The sequence below is a fragment of the Canis lupus genome, chromosome 11 (assembly GCF_048164855.1).
Source record: "Canis lupus baileyi chromosome 11, mCanLup2.hap1, whole genome shotgun sequence".
NCBI lineage: Eukaryota > Metazoa > Chordata > Mammalia > Carnivora > Canidae > Canis > Canis lupus.
In genome coordinates, this window is record NC_132848.1 from 51,817,784 (window position 1) to 51,834,911 (window position 17,128).

Sequence of the window (17,128 nt, forward strand, 5' to 3'; positions counted from 1 at the left end):
ATCTGAACGTGGCCAGGAAAGAAAGGTCCAAAAAAGTGATTTCATTCAGAAGAAGAAATGCAGAAAAAGAGGAAAGTGACTGATTACTGGGAACCTACCCCTGCCCAAAGGAACAGGGCATAGCCAGGGAGAGTCGTAGGACCTGTGGTGAAGTAGGTATATGTAAACATCTGTGTTAAATAAGCAAAACCTTCATGTGGGAGGAAAAGACCCCTACATGGACAAAATCAACTGCTCTTTATTTTGTTTCATCAGTTTTATTGGTCATATATCCATGATTCATTATATAAATCTTTCAAAATAACTAGATATTACAAGAATAGTTTACAATTCAGCTCTCATTGCACAAATACTTGATACAGGAAAACATTTTTACAAATACGTATGTTTTCTTATAAGAATACTTTTTTTAAAGATTTTATTTATTTATTCATGAGAGACAGAGAGAGAGAGAGAGAGAGAGAGAGAGGCAGAGACACAGGCAGAGGGAGAAGCAGGCCCCACGCAGGGAGCCTGATGTGGAACTCGATTCCGGGATTCCAAGATCACACCCTGGGCCGAAGGCAGGTGCTAAACCTCTGAGCCACCCAGGGATCCCCTTATAAGAATACTTTAATAAAGAAAATAAGTCTGTATACATCTTACAGCAAATTCTATGCAGTTTTTTCCCCATTCAACCCTCGTTTTGGGTTTTCCATCCCAGCACATCCATCCCATTCAATAAATCAAATTATAATTTGCTGTTGTTTCTCATTTTCAACCATTATTGAAATTCATTCTGTTAAAGAGTTTTTAGGTTTCTTTTTCTCATCTTTCCTGATTGGAAAGAATTCACATAATTAAGCTAGAAGAGGTAATTTAAACACCATTCCTTCTAATGTAGTTGGCGGCAGTTGGTGCCTGGTGATCTCACTCCTCACTTACACAAGTCCAGGTAAGTAGTTTTACCCCACCACTGCACCAAGCAGAAGGGATATAGTCCTTGCATTCCTAATAGTTTCTAAACTGCAAAAACAAACCCCAGAAATAAGGGTTAAATACAAATATTAAGAAAGCTAAAACATTTGCTAATGATTAGAATAAAGACACTTTTAAATTCAAGGTCTCTTCTAAGTTGAAGAAAACCTAAAAGAAAGGATATGGCAGTAGTTCTATAAAATACTGAAAAGCGAAAAAATGTCAATCACTTAGGTCAATGGTGTGTTATTTCCAAAGTGCCATAAGAGATGGAATTTTAGACTCTACGGCTAGCTGAACTCAGGATCTGGCATCCTTCTTATGCAGTGGCTTTGAGTAGCCTAATAGTCCCCTGCTCGGGGGCACGTCACCATTCAGGCTGCAGGGGAACTTTTCAGAATACTGAGCACGTTTACCCGAAAAGACAGGATCCACCAGGGGAAACATTTGGCATTTATGCTATTCACTGTTACTGAAGTGTGTCCACTCGGCAAAGCTTGTCTTACTTTTCAGGTAGCATGAATGAAAACCAAGAGACTAGCAGTATTCTACAGCCAAGTTCCTGAGTACTACGCTCTAATTATCCAATATTTTAAAAGGATTCTTTAATCAAGCCCTTGTCCAGTAAGAGATTTAACAGTACTTTGGGACTGCAATATGTCCCATTTCTATTTCTCTTGATTTCTTTCTCACCCCAGTGTAATAAACTGCTACAGGTTTTTACCAAAATACGGTAGCAGTAATTGGAAAGGAGTTTTTCTGGGTTTTTTTGCTTTGTTTTTTTGTTTGTTTGTTTTGTTGTTTTTTTGTTTTTTTTGTTTTTTTTGGAAAGGAGTTATTTTGAATTACCAAAAGTATTCAATCACATTATAACGGGTCACATTTGCATATAACTAATGGCCAAACAATGTCTACTGCAGTGATTTTGCAAATTCAGCATAGTCAATGTATCCATCATTGTTCTTGTCATCGTCTCTCAGAACACCATCTATTAAGTTAATCAGTTCAGCTTCACTCACTGGTGGGGCCTGTTTCCCTTCCTACAAAATACAAAGCAGACAATGATGAGTCACACATTTTACCAGAAGTGCTTAGTTAATGTCCAAAATGTCCGTGCTTGTATGTCCACAAGCTCCTTTGGTGTAGTACATAGCTACTTCTAAGAATCCACAAATCACCTATCAGATAGTCAATTCACAACAACTCAAGTTAAAAAGAAAGATGCAATCAAAGTAGGCCCTTGCTTATTAGTTTTAAAAGTTGCTTTTCATTCTTTTCTAATTACAAATGTAACATATGTTCACTGCAGAAAGGTAGGTCTGGCTCACACAGAATGATGAGGTTCCTAATTCCCACAAACCCACAAAGTGGTCTTAGAGAAAAGCTCACAACCCAGGCTCTCCAGAGGGTCAGCTCTGGACGCAATGTGCCCTTGTAAAGCGCAAGCAGTCTGTACCAGACAGCATCTTGGGGTCAGAACAAGAGGAAAGAGCTGCCGACCAGAGGAAGTGGATATAATCTTGGAGGTGAGGGTACCCTCTTGGGGGTGAAGGTGCCCTGCTCCAGAAGCAGATAGAGTGGAGCTGGCTGTGCTGAGTGCTAACACTGTCCATCTAGGCTGATTCTTCCTATGGCACCTCTCCCACGTGCACCCTTTGCTCTCCTACCGCCACCACCAGCCTCGCCTGCCAGGACTGCTGAATCACAATTTCTCCCCCTGATGCAAGTCTTCCCATGCCCATCACTCTGCCTCCCACAGCAAATGATCTTCCCGTGATAGTGCCTATTCTCCTGCACAAAGCCATCGGTACTCCCTGCCACCTTCAAAGCAAACCCACACCTGCTCTTCCGGCAGACAACGGGAGCACACACATCGTCAGCTCTGCCCCTCTTCCTCTCTATGGACTGCAGTGTGGCAGAGCAGGACAGACACTAGACCAGGAGATGCACCATCTCGACTTCAGTGCCCTCACCAGTAACATGGGGGTAACATATGCACCTGCCCTGGCTACTCACAGGCTGTGGCAAAGATCAATCAAGCTCTCTAACCCACTTGACAGACACTAGACCAGGAGATGCACCATCTCGACTTCAGTGCCCTCACCAGTAACATGGGGGTAACATATGCACCTGCCCTGGCTACTCACAGGCTGTGGCAAAGATCAATCAAGCTCTCTAACCCACTTGAAAGTGCTCTGGAAACCGTCTCATATGGAGCACGTATAATATCACACGAACCCTCAATTTCTCCTGAGTCCCTCGATCCCTTGGTCCCTTGGTTCGCCACTCTTCTCAATAAAACTTCTCCCCCCCCCAAAAAAAAAACAAACAAAACTTCTCCCCTGCTCTGAATTTCAATGTGATCTGTCCTTTAGGTGCTGGTTCTCAGACTCCAGTGCATGGCAGAAATGCCTATAGCACTTGTCAGAGAAACAAGGCCCTGGGGGAATTCAGCCTCAGAGGTCACCCTTTGTGAGAAGGGGCTACGAATAGGAAGTGGCGAGCAGAAAAAGAAGATGCAAGGACAGCACAGTCATCAAGGCTAGGGACTGAACGGCCAGGGCCGGGTTAGGGGGTGGGGTGCAGGAAGAAGGCTTTCCAAGACTATCCACTAAGCCACAGCTGACCTACCTCCTTATGGACATGAGTGATGGCTGTGGAGAGTTCTAGGCCGTCAAGCAAATTATTGCCATCATAATCATGCATTTTGAAATAATGGAGCTGCAGTTCTTGTGGGGACATCTCTGCTTCTGGTTTGTTGATGACACCTTCTAGATGCTCCATGATATGCCTAAAAACCAATAGTTAGACTCAGACCTTTCAGCAGCAACCCCGGGATCATCCCCAAACCTTAAGGACTGAAAAATTCAAGATCGGAAAGTTCACCCATCCCAGAAAAACAAACAAGAGAGACAGAGCACACTCAAGGATGATAGATACAGGCAATGCCATAAAAGGGGCAGGGAAAGAATCAAACAGTTCACCTGTTAAGCTGGCAAGACTATGGGTGTTCTTCCCTCTCCATTATTAGAATGCTGTTCTAACACTTTCAGGGGCTAACAACTAAAATAAGTTTTTTTGAACCAATTTTAAGATAATAAATAATGTGTGAGGCTAACTGGCCCACGACAAAAGTTGCAACAAATAATTCATGTTTAAATGGGCCAATAAGAAAAGAAAACTGTCTGGTCAGTCAAGAAACTTCAGTTCTATCCTGCCACTACTACTGGTGTATACGTGTGTGAGAATATGTGTGTACACATACACACACGAGTATGAATGTGCGTGTGGTGGGGGTTTGTCTGTATGTCTGCTTGTGGTGAAAGAGAGAGACAAAATGAATTCAGGCAAGTCATTTATCCCATCTAGGCCTCAAGATCCTCCGTCTATGAAATGATGGAAAAAAGACTGCCTGATTTACAGGTGGCTCTAAGGAGTAAGCATCATCCTTGAAAAATGTCAAGGAGTTGTAGAAATAGAAGGGAGAGCGCATGGAGGGAGCCATTACAGCTGGCCATAGGCTGCAGCTGCAGGGGGAGGCCCTGGGCCCCCAGCCCTGGCTGGATACGTACTCTTGGTCGTGCACTGTATTCTTATCCAGGCCCACGCTGCCGGGATGGGAGAAGCTGGCCCCAGGTTCCTCGGCCCCAGCCCCTGGAGCACGGAAGGCCCAGAGCAGGCCACACAGGAAGGGGGTTCTGAGCAGCCACAGGGATCTCATGGTCGCCGGTACCTGGGAGGTGGGGAACATAGAAGGTACACGTGAAAACACCAGAGCTAAGGTTCTTTCAAAATGTGACGACACAGTGTGCTCCTGGGGAAGGATCTGTAAAAGGAACAAGACTGGGGAACAGATTGTCCAACTGGGCCCTCCAAGTCCCCATCAGTTGAATCAAGGGGGTTGGGAAGGCTCCACATTTTCTGAAGTTCCTTCAAAGTGCCAAGTAACTCAATGAGAGCTTAAAGGGACGTGAAGAGTATTCCTGCCTACAAGAAGCTTACAGTCTGGTAAAATACTTCCTATGGAAAGAACTAATAAGGCAGAAAGTGAAGTGTCCTAAAGAAAAATAAAACTGAAAGTTCAGAAGAAGAAATTTCCTGTGGGTGAGGGTCAGGGAAAGCTGACAGACCTGGGACACTTCAGTTGGGCCTGGACAGACAAACACGCACTGGATGTGTGGGGACTGAAGGACTAAGGCAATGGTGTGAGCACAGAATCAGGTCAGATGAGTGGGAAAGAAACTCCAAGCGGCTTAGTTGAGGGGGGAGCCTAGAGGCCATGAAGCCGGCAGAACAGAGGAAAACAGGACACAGAGACTGACCAGCCATTTTGGGATACGGCTTTGCACACCAGGCCAAGGAGGCTGTAGTTGCTGGAGGATGAATAGACGCCACTGCGCATTTGTGCATGGTGCAGGAGACCAGAGCTTAGTTTCAGAATGGCTCATCCAGCAGCACACTGGGAGCAAGGTATTTAGGGGAGCAAGACCAGAGGCAGGAATGTGATAGTTGAGGAAAGCAAAGAAGCGGGTCACATCAAGGCCTACAGTTGGGGACAGAGAAGACCACATTAACCCTGCCTTGTCCGCCTCCCAGGACGGTGACAGAGACAGGTAAACTAACCGCTGTGAAAGAGCAATGGAAAGAAGAATTACAGAGACATTAGGATGCCATCAAGTACTCCCGGAGTTTGGCTAGACCTGGAACTGTGGCCAACCAGGCACAGTCAGCTCCCCTGCCAGCTCCTGAGGACAGGAGTACTTTGTTCCCAGAATTCCTCACCAAGGCGCAGGCAGGCCTCTATTAACTGTTAGACTAAAATTCCCAGTCCTTTCGGGGGCTTATAGACCAACCTCAAAAAGGAAGATGAAGGACCACCAAGAGTCCTCCACACCAACACCAAGTCTACACATCCACCTTCCAAAAGGCAGTGGCAGATTCTGTGGGTAACAAGGGCCAGTGATTTCTAACGGGCCAACTAGAGCCATCCCCCCAAACCGACAGCAGGAAAGAGAAAGCTCCAGGTGCTGCTCATTCCCTCGCACCCACCACCCACAGAGCTCACTCCAAAGTGGCTGCTACCTCCAAGCCCTGCACCAGGGACTGAGAAGTAGCTGTGCTATAATCCATCACCATCCCAAAGGGTGAGACTCTGGGAGAATGCCATTCCTACAATCGTCAGGAATATTTCCCAAACCCCTTTTACCTATCAGCAGTATCCACTCCCACAGTCCTCTCCCTAAAGAAATGACCATCACTGGGAAGAAACTTCCAGGGTGCCAAAAAGCAGCATCTAATCTTATCACTGTATAGGGACATCATAATGCAATGTCATACTTAACAATAAGAGATCTTTAATACGCATTTAATAAAGAGCAGACTGCACAAGACTGTAAAGAATAATTTTGTATTCCATACACAGAACAATGACTAAAAACTGTTAAAGATTATCTTTTGAATTATGAGGTGTGATTCTGATTTTTCTTTTTTACTTTTCTATGAATTCTAAAGTTTCTACTAAAAACATGTTTTTTTTCTTTACAAATATGTATTTTAATGTATCCCATCATTTTGTTCCAATAGGTATGGATGGAATTTTTTAAAGGGGGGGCTTTCATTTAATTCCTATCTCTGGAAAATAATTCAGGAACAGAAACTACATTCCCAGTTTTACCAAATAAAAGTGTACAGAACGTGACAAGGCCACTGCCATTGTACCCGGTACCCGAAAACAAGGTCTGAAGTTACTCCCAGCAAGTGACTGCCAGGCCAGAGTAGCGCAGCTTGGTCTTAGTATGCACCTTTACAGTTCTGGGGTAGGAGAGACCAGAGAGGGAAGCCACTTTCTCCCAAGCATCCTAGACTCATGCACAGTATACATCTCTTTCTCCAGCAACCCCTCTTCAATTCTGAGTCTGCTGGGGATCCCTGGGTGGCTCAGCAGTTTAGCCCCTGCCTTTAGCCCAGGGCGTGATCCTGAAGCCCCAGGATTGAGTCCCACATCAGGCTCCCTGCATGGAGCCTGCTTCTCCCTCTGCCTGTGTCTCTGCCTCTGTCTCTGTCTCTCCCTGTGTCTCTTGAGAAAAAATAAATAATAAAATCTTAAAAAAAACATTCCGAGTCTGGTTTAGGCGTTCTTCCCATATGCTCCCCAGTACCTCCCTTCAGAAGAGTCCTGCCTGACAACTGCTGTGAATGCATCCTTGAGAACTGCCTGATTACTTGTCAGTGCTCCCTGTTGGACTGTGCTCTACGAGGGCAGGGACTGAATCCACATTCCTAGCATCAGGCACAGTGCCTGGCACAGGGGCTGGCAGTTCTCAGCCCATGGGGCAATAGTCCTTAGAGGCTAAAGGGGGATTTCCACCTTCACAGATATGCTGCCAAGTTTTGATGTCAATGTAACTGAGCATAAAACCTTTTTTTGAAGATCTGACAGTTGAGTGATCAATGAACCATTTCCTATAACTATGTGGTTGGAAGCTTAATATATCAAATTGAGTATATGGAGGAGGGATAGGCTCTATTTAAATGGCACCAAAAAGCAACCAAGTGATAATTAATACAGTAACTAGGAGTCCACATTATCCCTTCTTCAAGGGAAGCAGAATAAAGGCCAAGTACCACTGGTTTGGAACATGATTCATCTCGGTCTACTGTAGCAGGTTTCTAACAGAATACAACAAAAGCCCAATCTACAAACACAGAGGAGCAACAAATTAACGGGTCACATTCAAAAAGAAATATAAGCGGGATCCCTGGGTGGCGCAGCGGTTTAGCGCCTGTCTTTGGCCCAGGGCGCGATCCTGGAGACCCGGGATCGAATCCCATGTCGGGCTCCTGGTGCATGGAGCCTGCTTCTCCCTCTGCCTGTGTCTCTGCCTCTCTCTCTCTCTCTCTGTGACTATCATAAATAAATAAAAATTTAAAAAAATACTTAAAAAAATAAAAATAAAAAAAAAACAAAAAGAAATATAAGCAACTCCCCTTTGCCTGAAGAACATGATGTATCACCCATGCTTCAATGACTTAGTTCAAGGCCATGAGCAAACAGCCTGGTAGATAAGCCCCAGCAGTTCCCAAGTTCATCGCCTTCTTTGGGAAATTGTGAAGGCCAGACTGGAAAAAAAAAAAAAATCTAAAGGAGAGACTTTTGAAGGTGACTTCAGAACCCAACCCATGCTTTGAGACATCCTTCACAAGGAGAAGCCTCAGTCCCAGGAGTTTGGTGCCTGATGATGCTCAGAGGTTGGTGTTTTGCAGTGCCTGGAGTGTGACGGGGCTCCCCTCGCTGATGCAGCAGCCTCTTCCAGGCCCAGAGCCTTTGCTCCCACCGTTCCATTCATCCAGCCTCCCTTTCACTTCCAGGTCCCATTCACAGGCATCTCGGGATTGTTCCAGCCACACCAATCATTCTCTCCTCCAGCCTCAGTATGCAGCCTCTCACGACGTACTGTTCTCTTTCCCTCCCTCTGTGAAGGCCAGGAGCCTATCTTATCTGTCTCTCCCTGACTCTACCAATCATAAAGTACAAAGCTGACCCAAGAATGGCACACCTTCAAGTCTGATTCAGGGCAGTGGGTTTTGGCACCTAGATATGTTTCCCTATCACAGACCTGGCCTAAGTTGGAAAAATAACTTTTCTTTGGAGCTCTCCCACTAGGGCTGGCCTGGCCAGCTTGGCCCACCCTCTCCTCTCATTGTGTCGCTGGCCCTATCGGCATGTAAGAGTTTGGAGCCAGCCTTCCTCCCATAAAGACTGCAGCAGCTGTTAGCAGCTTTTCTCTCATGCTGGGGCCCTCAGTCAATTCAAACTCAAAGCAGCCACACTCACCAATATCCAGACATCCTGCACCCAAAGTCAGTGCCAAAGAAAAACTCCCAACACTACTTCCCATTTACCACTGCTATGGTCCTGGACTGAAGGCAAGAATAGAACCAGGTTCCTGGGCCAAAGAAATTGCTACATGGGCTTGGGGTTGAGAATTGGTTCTGAAAAGCAGGGTATTTTTAATAACTTGATCTACAGGTTTGTTCGGGGAGCCCACAGAGCACCAGGCTTCATTTATGCATTCAACCAACACACTTTTTACTAACAGCTTGGTGCCACACAAGGCGCTGAGGACAGAACTGTGATTCAGATGGGCTCCCCTCACACTGATCACAGCCTGGTGGAAAAGAGAGACCAGTAAACAGACACCCATGGAGTACCGCAGGTACGCCGACACACACCTGGAGTAACACAGGAAGGACAAGAAGGATCTTTTTCAAAGTACACAGTACTTCAGGTAGAACGAAAATAACGTAACCAACACCTAAGCCTGTAAGAAACTCGGTCCAGTCCAGGAACTCAAAAAAGGCTCAATAAGGTTGAAGACACAGTAGAGGCAGATGGAAGGATATGATTATCTTCTCTGAATAACTCTGCAGACCTGCAGGGAACGGACACCTTGTATCCTAGGATAAGCAGGAAGAACACCTGGTCCACTCGATAGGGGGTGGGGGTGGGGGGAGGTTGCTTGGCCAGAGGACCTGATCCATGGAAGCAGGGTGGGGAAGAGAACTGAGGCAAAAACAGCGAAAAGAGGGCAGCCCGGGGGATCCCTGGGTGGCGCAGCGGTTTAGCGCCTGCCTTTGGCCCAGGGCGCGATCCTGGAGACCCGGGATCGAATCCCACGTCGGGCTCCCGGTGCATGGAGCCTGCTTCTCCCTCTGCCTATGTCTCTCTCTCTCTCTCTCTGTGACTATCATAAATAAATAAAAAAAAAAAATTAAAAAAAAAAAAAAAAAGAGGGCAGCCCGGGTGGCTCAGCGGTTTGGCGCCGCCTTCGGCCCGGGGGCCTGATCCTGGAGACCTGGGTTCGAGTCCCGCGTCGGGCTCCCCGCGTGGAGCCTGCTTCTCCCTCTGCCTGTGTCTGCGTCTCTCTCTCTCCCTCTCTGTGTCTATCATGAATAAATAAACAAAATCTTAAAAATAAAAAATAAAACCATCACTGTGGCTTTGCAGTACGCAGCAAACTGCAGAGGATCAAGAGGCGCAGGGGACCAGCCGGGAGGCTGCCTGCGGGAGCTCAGACGGTGGACTGACCTCGCTCGGCGGAGGGACGGTCGGGCGATCGCGGCGACGCTCAGGGGCGACGTGGGAGTCGCCAGGGGCGCCGCTGGGCGGGGGGAGGGCGCTCAGGTCTCTGGGCTGCGCAGCGGAGCCTGCGGCTGTGGTGCCCGCGAAGGGCGCGCGGGAGAGGGGCGCTTCCCCGCCTTCCCCCGGGACCTGTGTGCTGTCCCGGCCGGCGGGAGGCCGGGGCACCCGAGGCAGGCGGAGCGCGCCGCCCCGGGCCCCCGGGCCCCCGGGCCCCCGCCCCCGGGCCCCCGGGCCCCCGGGCAGGTGCTCCAGGAGGGCAGAGCCCCGCCCCGGCTGCAGAGCCCCCGCCGGCCAGTCCCAGCACAGGGGGCTCTGCTCCCGGCGGCCGACCCCCACCCCGACCCGGGCCCGAGAGAGGGGCGCCGGCATCCCGCCCCGCAGCGGGCCCCACCGACCTCCTTCCCCAGGCTCGGGTCGCGAGCCTCAGACGCCGAAGCCCGGCCTCCGCTGCGCCCGGGGTTCCAGGCAGGTCTCCAGACGCGAAGCCTTCCGGCGTGAGCCTCGCCAGCCCCCGTCGGCGGACCGCGGCCCCCCGGCCCCGCCCCCGCCCCGCCGTGCGCACGCGCGCCCCCTCTGCCCGCCCGTCGGCGCCGCGGAGCCCCGCCCCCGCCCCGCCCGGCGCCCGGCCGCGGACCGCTCGCGAGGGTCCACGTGTCGCGGGCTCGAGTCCAGCGGAGGCCGTTCCTCTGCCTGCCCTCCCCGGCCACAGGCGGCTCGGGCTGGCGGGCCCCCGGCGCCTCCAGGGTTGCTGGGAACGCGGTCCTGCGTGGGGCCCGGATGGCTAACGCGGATGGTTCGAGGCTGCGGCCGGCGCGCAGTGGGCCCCCACCTGGACAGGTTCCTCGGTGCCCCCGACTGCAGGTTGGGACGAAACATCATGGGAGCCCGAATTACTCCGCTGATGAGCCGCCTCGGAGATGCTGGGACTCCACGGCCTCTACCTCCAGCCCCTGCTTGCTGTATTCCACCAGCCGCATCATCGGTAACCTTTACGTCCTATTTATTATACGAGGCCCGCCAAGATTTTAGGGGCAGCCCCGTTCAAACACCACCTTCCTTGTGCAGTTCGCGGCATCACCTGCTCTTAGTAGAAGACAAAGCACTGCAAAACCACAACAGACGCACAGACAAAAGAAACCATAAACCCCGCATAATCCTCCTCTTCCAACTACCCCCCCACCCGACTTGTTGTTCCGTGAATATCTACTGGCCAGATGGGTAAAGGAATGTGAGACTGTCATTTTTTTTTTAAAGATTTTATTTATTTATTCATGAGAGACACAGAGAGAGAGAGAGGGGCAGAGACACGGGCAGAGGGAGAAGCAGGCTCCATGCAGGGAGCCCGACGTGGGACTCGATCCCGGGTCTCCAGGATCACATCCCGGGCTGCAGGCGGTGCTAAACCGCTGAGCCACCAGGCTGCCCCGAGACTGTCTTTTTTTTTTTTTTTTTAAATCTCCTCTTCCCACTTCTTTTCCTAAAGATACAAAATCATTTTTTCGTGAGTCTGGATCCAGAAAGGGAGAGACTGGGAGAGAAAGAAAGGTTAAGTAAGTGGATGAACCCAGAACCCTCCCTGCATTCTGCGTTATTTAGCAGATCAGGGCCTTGAAAGTTGGCCAAGGTAACCGCCATTGGCAGTGCCTCATTCTTTCTCCCATCTTCATCTGAGAATGAAATGTCAACCCTCCGCCCAGAGAAAAATCCCAGGATCCCAAAGTCCCTGAAGAAACTCTTAATTCAAGGCCCCCTTCTTCTTTCCTTACTCTGAAGTTGGACCTAGCTCGTTCTTCAGCCCTGCATCTGCCATCCATCCATTCTTTCATTTGCTCATTTATTTATTGATCCGGTAACATTTCTTGAGTACTTCCTATGTCCTAGACTGCTCTAGCAGCTACTGGATACACAAGACATGGCCCTGTGCTCTGATTCTGTTTGCCAATACTCCCGCTTTTTCTGTGGATCTTACCCTCTATCTCTCTCTCGAGTTACAATTGCTTTCTATAGATGATTCCCATCATCATTGAAGCTTGTTCTCTGGTTTCTTCGCCACCAAGCTACTGCAACTGCTATCTCCATGCAAATCCAGTGGCCCCTTCTGTTTTTGCTTGCCCTCTCAGTACTATTCAACAGTCAACCACTCCCACTTTGAAACACTTTCTTCTCTTGTTTTCTGACATCATGCCCTCTCAGTCCTCCTACCTCACTGGCTATTCTTTCTTGGGTTCTTTTCACTGGTTTATCTTCTGCTCAACCTATAAATATCAAAGTGCCCAGGGTTCAATCCTGAGTCCCCTTCTCTATCTACCCACTCTTCTCATGTGATTTCATCTAGTCCTGTGGATTTAGGTACCATTTATGAGCAGGTGACTCCCAAATTTTCTCTAACAATGACCTTCTCCTGTAATTCCTAATGCTAAAAAAAAAAAAAAAAAAAAAACACACACAAAAAAAAAAACTGCATACTTGACATCTTTACGTGAATGCCTAATTGGCATCTCAAAACCTGCCTACCCCCAAGTTAATTTTCATCCCCAAACATGTACGTCTCTGTTTTGTCCACGTTAGTGAATATCATTGCCATCCATTCTGTTGTTCAAGCCAAAATTCCAGGAGCTACTCTTATTTTTTTTTAATTTTTTTTATTTATTTATGATAGTCACAGAGAGAGAGAGAGAGAGGCAGAGACACAGGCAGAGGGAGAAGCAGGCTCCATGCACCGGGAGCCCGACGTAGGATTCAATCCCGGGTCTCCAGGATCGCGCCCTGGGCCAAAGGCAGGTGCCAAACCACTGCACCACCCAGGGATCCCCAGGAGCTACTCTTATTTCACCCCCAGCTCTACTGAAGTATAATTGATATCCATGAAACCATCACCTGCCACCTGACTTACAGGGAGAGCTTCCTAACTGACTTCCCTGCACACCTTCTTGTCCCCATTCTAGCCCATGAATGAGAACACACATTAATTTAAGCCATTTATAGTGAATGTCCTGTAACTTGTACCGTTCCTCACAGGTAAGTAATTTGGTGTCACTAGTAAGACACTAAAAACAGACATTAAAATGTGGAATAAGCTACTGAATATTAAGGTAACCAGAGTTGAAGACTTTCTATTCCAAATTGGAAAGCTAGTGACCAACTTGTTAAACCATAGTGAAACTGTCAAACTGCTGTCACTTGCTGTGCCAACCAACGCTGTATTGTAGGAGCGATCTTAAGAACAAGACAAAACATTATCAGTGTTGGCTTTTCTCCCCCCTTTAGTAGCTTTCAGTAAAGTTCTTTAAGAGAGTGACAAATCTAGATTAGAAGTATCTGATTTGAAGGCAGAGATTAAAATAAGGCTTTGGTAAGAGAGGAATACCTTACTGGCAGCTTACAACCTAAATTGGTCACATCCCACAACTTGGAGCCTCACTGGTTTGAAACAAATACTTTTCTTTGTATAGCCAAGGTGAAGCCAGCACAACTGGAGAGGCAGCTTTATCAGGAGATAAGACTGAGGCCAAGGTAGCAAAAATGGGCTTGAGGTGGCATCTCTCCCTGCAGCTGTTGTATTGAATTGCCTCAACTGTAAGTGAGCACATACAAAAGCAGTCCCTCAAAGACTTAAATACTCTAATACTTGGTTTGCTTGTTTTGCAAAAATAAACACTTGTAGTCACAAGAAACTAATAAAAGAGAACAGAGGTGAGAATAAGGCCTTAATTTATTTCTTTTGGTATTGTTTTGATTTTTTTTAAACAAGAAAAACATTACCTATTCAGAAAAAAAAAATTATATCTTTAATTTAGAAAACCATTTAAAGACTCCCTATATAAGGGATTACTTATCCATGGAATTGACCAGAAGCCTAACAAATGACTGAGGGAATCATTTTTGTCCTTAAAATCAAGCCTGGTCAACACTGTTCTGTTACTGTTTAACCCTTAGGGCAATCCCTGGATTCCTGAATTCCCTCCAACAGGGAGTAGGATGCAAACACTGTGCATTCCACACAACCAGGGGACAGAAGACATGAGGGGCCACCAGGTTCCCCAATAAAAAACTTAATGCACTGCCATGGAAGAGATCCCTTGCTATAGCTTTCTAGCAGGAATGGATATGTTTTACTGAAGGGAGTATATTATGCTTTCCATTCTTCTTCTTCCTTTTTTTTTTTTTTTTCCCTAAAAGGAAGCTTTCATTGTTTCTTCACATTGTGCACTGGAAGTGTTTTTATACTTTTTATTGTTGTAGAGTGTAGAGGAAAGACACACTCCTATTTTCTTTTACTCAGAAACACAATACCTCTGATTCCAGGTATGTGGATTTTCCCCCCACACCAAGCAATTCTCTGCAACACCAGCTGAGTGTACTACAATGCAATTCAATTCTGACACTAAGTGGGGTTGGTGCAGACCCCACAGTTTAAAGGCTCAGTCCCATAAGACTGCCCCCCCCACTTCAGATGACAATCACAATAGTAGGTCCACAGGTTACCTACAACTACTGTCCAATTTGGCTATAAATTGGAGGTTTCTTTTTTTTTTTTTAATTTTTATTTATTTATGATAGTCACACAGAGAGAGAGAGAGAGGCAGAGACACAGGCAGAGGGAGAAGCAGGCTCCGTGCACCGGGAGCCCGACGTGGGATTCGATCCTAGGTCTCTAGGATCGCGCCCTGGGCCAAAGGCAGGCGCCAAACCGCTGCGCCACCCAGGGATCCCAAATTGGAGGTTTCTAAAACTCCCTCCTTGGACTTGATCATTTGCTAGAATAGCTTCTAAAACTCAGGGAAATGCTTACTTATGCTTCCCAGTTTATTATATCTTAAAAGATACAAGTGAATAGCCAGATTTGGAAATAAAGAGTCTGGAAGGGTCCCAAGTGTAGGAGCTCCTGTCCCTGCCAAGTTTGGGTGCACCATCCTCCCAAAACATTGTCATATTCACCAACCCAGAGGCTCTCCAAAATCTGTACTATTGGGATTTTTATGATCACTTCCTGACATAAGCATGACTGATTATTATTGATATCAATCTCCAGTCCCTCTCCCCTTCCTGGAGGATGGGATGTGGAGCTGAAAGTTCCAAACTTCTAATCATGGCTTGGTCTTTCTGGTGACCAGGTCCCATGCTGAAGTCATCCAGGAGCCCACCAAGAGTCACCTCATTAAAACAAAACACTCCCATTACCCAGGAAATTCCAAGGGATTTAGGAACTGTGTCAGGAACCAGGGTCAAAGATCAAATATTAAAACAAAAGATGTGTTCCTAGTGTTCTTGTCACTTGGGAAATTATAGAGGTTTTTGGAGCTCTATAGCTCCTGAACCAGGAGCAGAGACCACCATATGTATTTTTTATTAATTCACAATAGTATAAACAAAGGAAAGTACACATATAGAAAAGCATACAACTCAACAAATCTTCAGAAACCGAACACACCCATATAACCAGCACCCAGATCAAGAAAGAAAACATTAGGGCAGCCCCAGTGGTGCGGCAGTTTAGCGCTACCTACGGCCCGGGGTGTGATCCTGGGGACCCAGGTTCAAGTCCCACGTCGGGCTCCCTGAGTGGAGCCTGCTTCTCCTTCTGCCTGTGTCTCTGCCTCTCTCTCTCTGTGTCTCTCATGAATAAAATCTCATTTATTTATTTATTCATGCCCAATAAATAAAATCTTTTAAAAAATTAAAAAAAAAAGAAAGAGAACATTACCAACACCCTGGCATCCCCCCTGCCCTCCCTTCCAAGTACCACCCTCTCCCCAAAGGGTAACTGCTATCCTGACTTCTATGGCACAGAGGCATTTTACCTGTTTTTGTATTTTCTATAGATGTAATCACATGGTACATACTCTTTTGTGTCTGGCTTCTTTGACTCAACATTGAGATTCCTCTATAGCATGTACAGTTTTAGATCATTCTCATTTCTGCGTGCTATTCTATGCACATTTGGGTTTGAGGCTATTACAAATAATGCTTCTTTGAATGTTGCAGAACATTTTTTTTTTATACATCTGTTCACATCTCCGTCAGGTATCTACCTTGGAACAGAAACTGCTGGCTCATAGGGAACACAGATGTTTGGTGTTATTAGATACTGCCAAGAGTTTCCCCAAGTGGCTGTGACAATTTATACACCAGCAAGAGCATGTGACAGTTCTGTTGTTCCCCATTCTCCCAACACTTGGTACTGTCTTTTTCATTTTGGCAGAGTACTTAACCTTTAGTGTAAGTCATCAGGCCATGAGAAACCATATCTGTACCTGAACGAGTGGCCTGCACACAGAGTACCTGGACCCATGCTGTCTGTAAGAGCTGGCTGAAACTTTAGGATTATCTCCTTTATGGAGGAGTGAGTATGTTCTGTGCAAAATGTGCATACGAGAAAGAGGGGTGTGAGTAGGTTGTAGGTAAAGAAAGAGCTGCACCATGCCGATTCTGGTGAGTTAGACTGGGTGGTGGTAGCCCAGTTTCAAATGTCCACCCTCTTCCTCCTGTCTGTTGCCACAATAAAGGCTAAAAAACATTAAATACTTACTTTTCTGTCTTTTTTGTAGCTAAATGGCCATGTGATATGGTTCTGGCAGTGAGATGCAGGGAAACCTGGGAAATCTTCTGCATTTCTGATGAAAGAGCTAAGTGACTGGTTCAGACCTTTCCCCTTCCAGTCCTGAGTGGGGATGTACCCCCTTAGCAGTCATGTGCAACTGTGAAGGGAAATCAGGGAGAATTTCAGAAGGACTACTCAAATGCTCTGGAGCTGCTGAACCAGCACCAACAGCTGCCTGCCTTTGGATATCCTGTTAGGTGTAGAGAACTCCTGCTTGAGCTACTCTAAGACTGTCACTTGCATTCCAAAGCATTCCTAAGTGAAACAGAGGCCAAGTGAGATATGGACTCAACTGAATTGATCAAGGGGAGGTCACTGGGGGCTCAGGAAGCTGGGCAGTGCTGGGCAGTAGCCAGATTGCAGTGCCCGATGAGCAGCTGGTAGGTAAGCCCCCAGGTACAACAAATATGAGCAAGTCTTCCAAGCAC

The 17,128-nt window shown here is 47.1% G+C and overlaps 2 protein-coding genes across 5 annotated transcripts in view; one reads left to right on the forward strand and one right to left on the reverse strand.

Annotated features, from left to right (window-relative positions):
* Window positions 1-237: 237 nt before the first annotated feature.
* On the reverse strand, window positions 238-10,644 carry MCFD2 (multiple coagulation factor deficiency 2, ER cargo receptor complex subunit). Of its 2 annotated transcripts, none has more exons than XM_072768257.1 (4): window positions 10,495-10,644; window positions 4,530-4,690; window positions 3,589-3,748; window positions 238-1,997 (listed from the first exon to the last, which is right to left on the reverse strand). In XM_072768257.1, the coding sequence occupies exons 2-4, from the start codon at window positions 4,676-4,678 to the stop codon at window positions 1,869-1,871; spliced, it is 438 nt and encodes a 145-aa protein (XP_072624358.1). In that variant the 5' UTR covers window positions 4,679-4,690; window positions 10,495-10,644; the 3' UTR covers window positions 238-1,868. The 2 variants fall into 2 exon arrangements, with proteins under 2 accessions (XP_072624358.1, XP_072624359.1); XM_072768258.1 differs by lacking the exon at window positions 10,495-10,644 and adding an exon at window positions 10,046-10,309.
* Window positions 10,645-10,761: 117 nt separating this feature from the next.
* The window catches only part of TTC7A (tetratricopeptide repeat domain 7A), a 144,985-nt gene continuing 138,618 nt past the window's right edge, over window positions 10,762-17,128 (forward strand). For all 3 annotated transcript variants that reach the window (XM_072768251.1, XM_072768253.1, XM_072768255.1), the window contains exon 1: window positions 10,762-11,081. In XM_072768251.1, coding sequence (XP_072624352.1) covers window positions 10,877-11,081 — 205 coding nt within the window. In that variant the 5' untranslated portion in view covers window positions 10,762-10,876. The remainder of the gene's footprint in view (window positions 11,082-17,128) is intronic.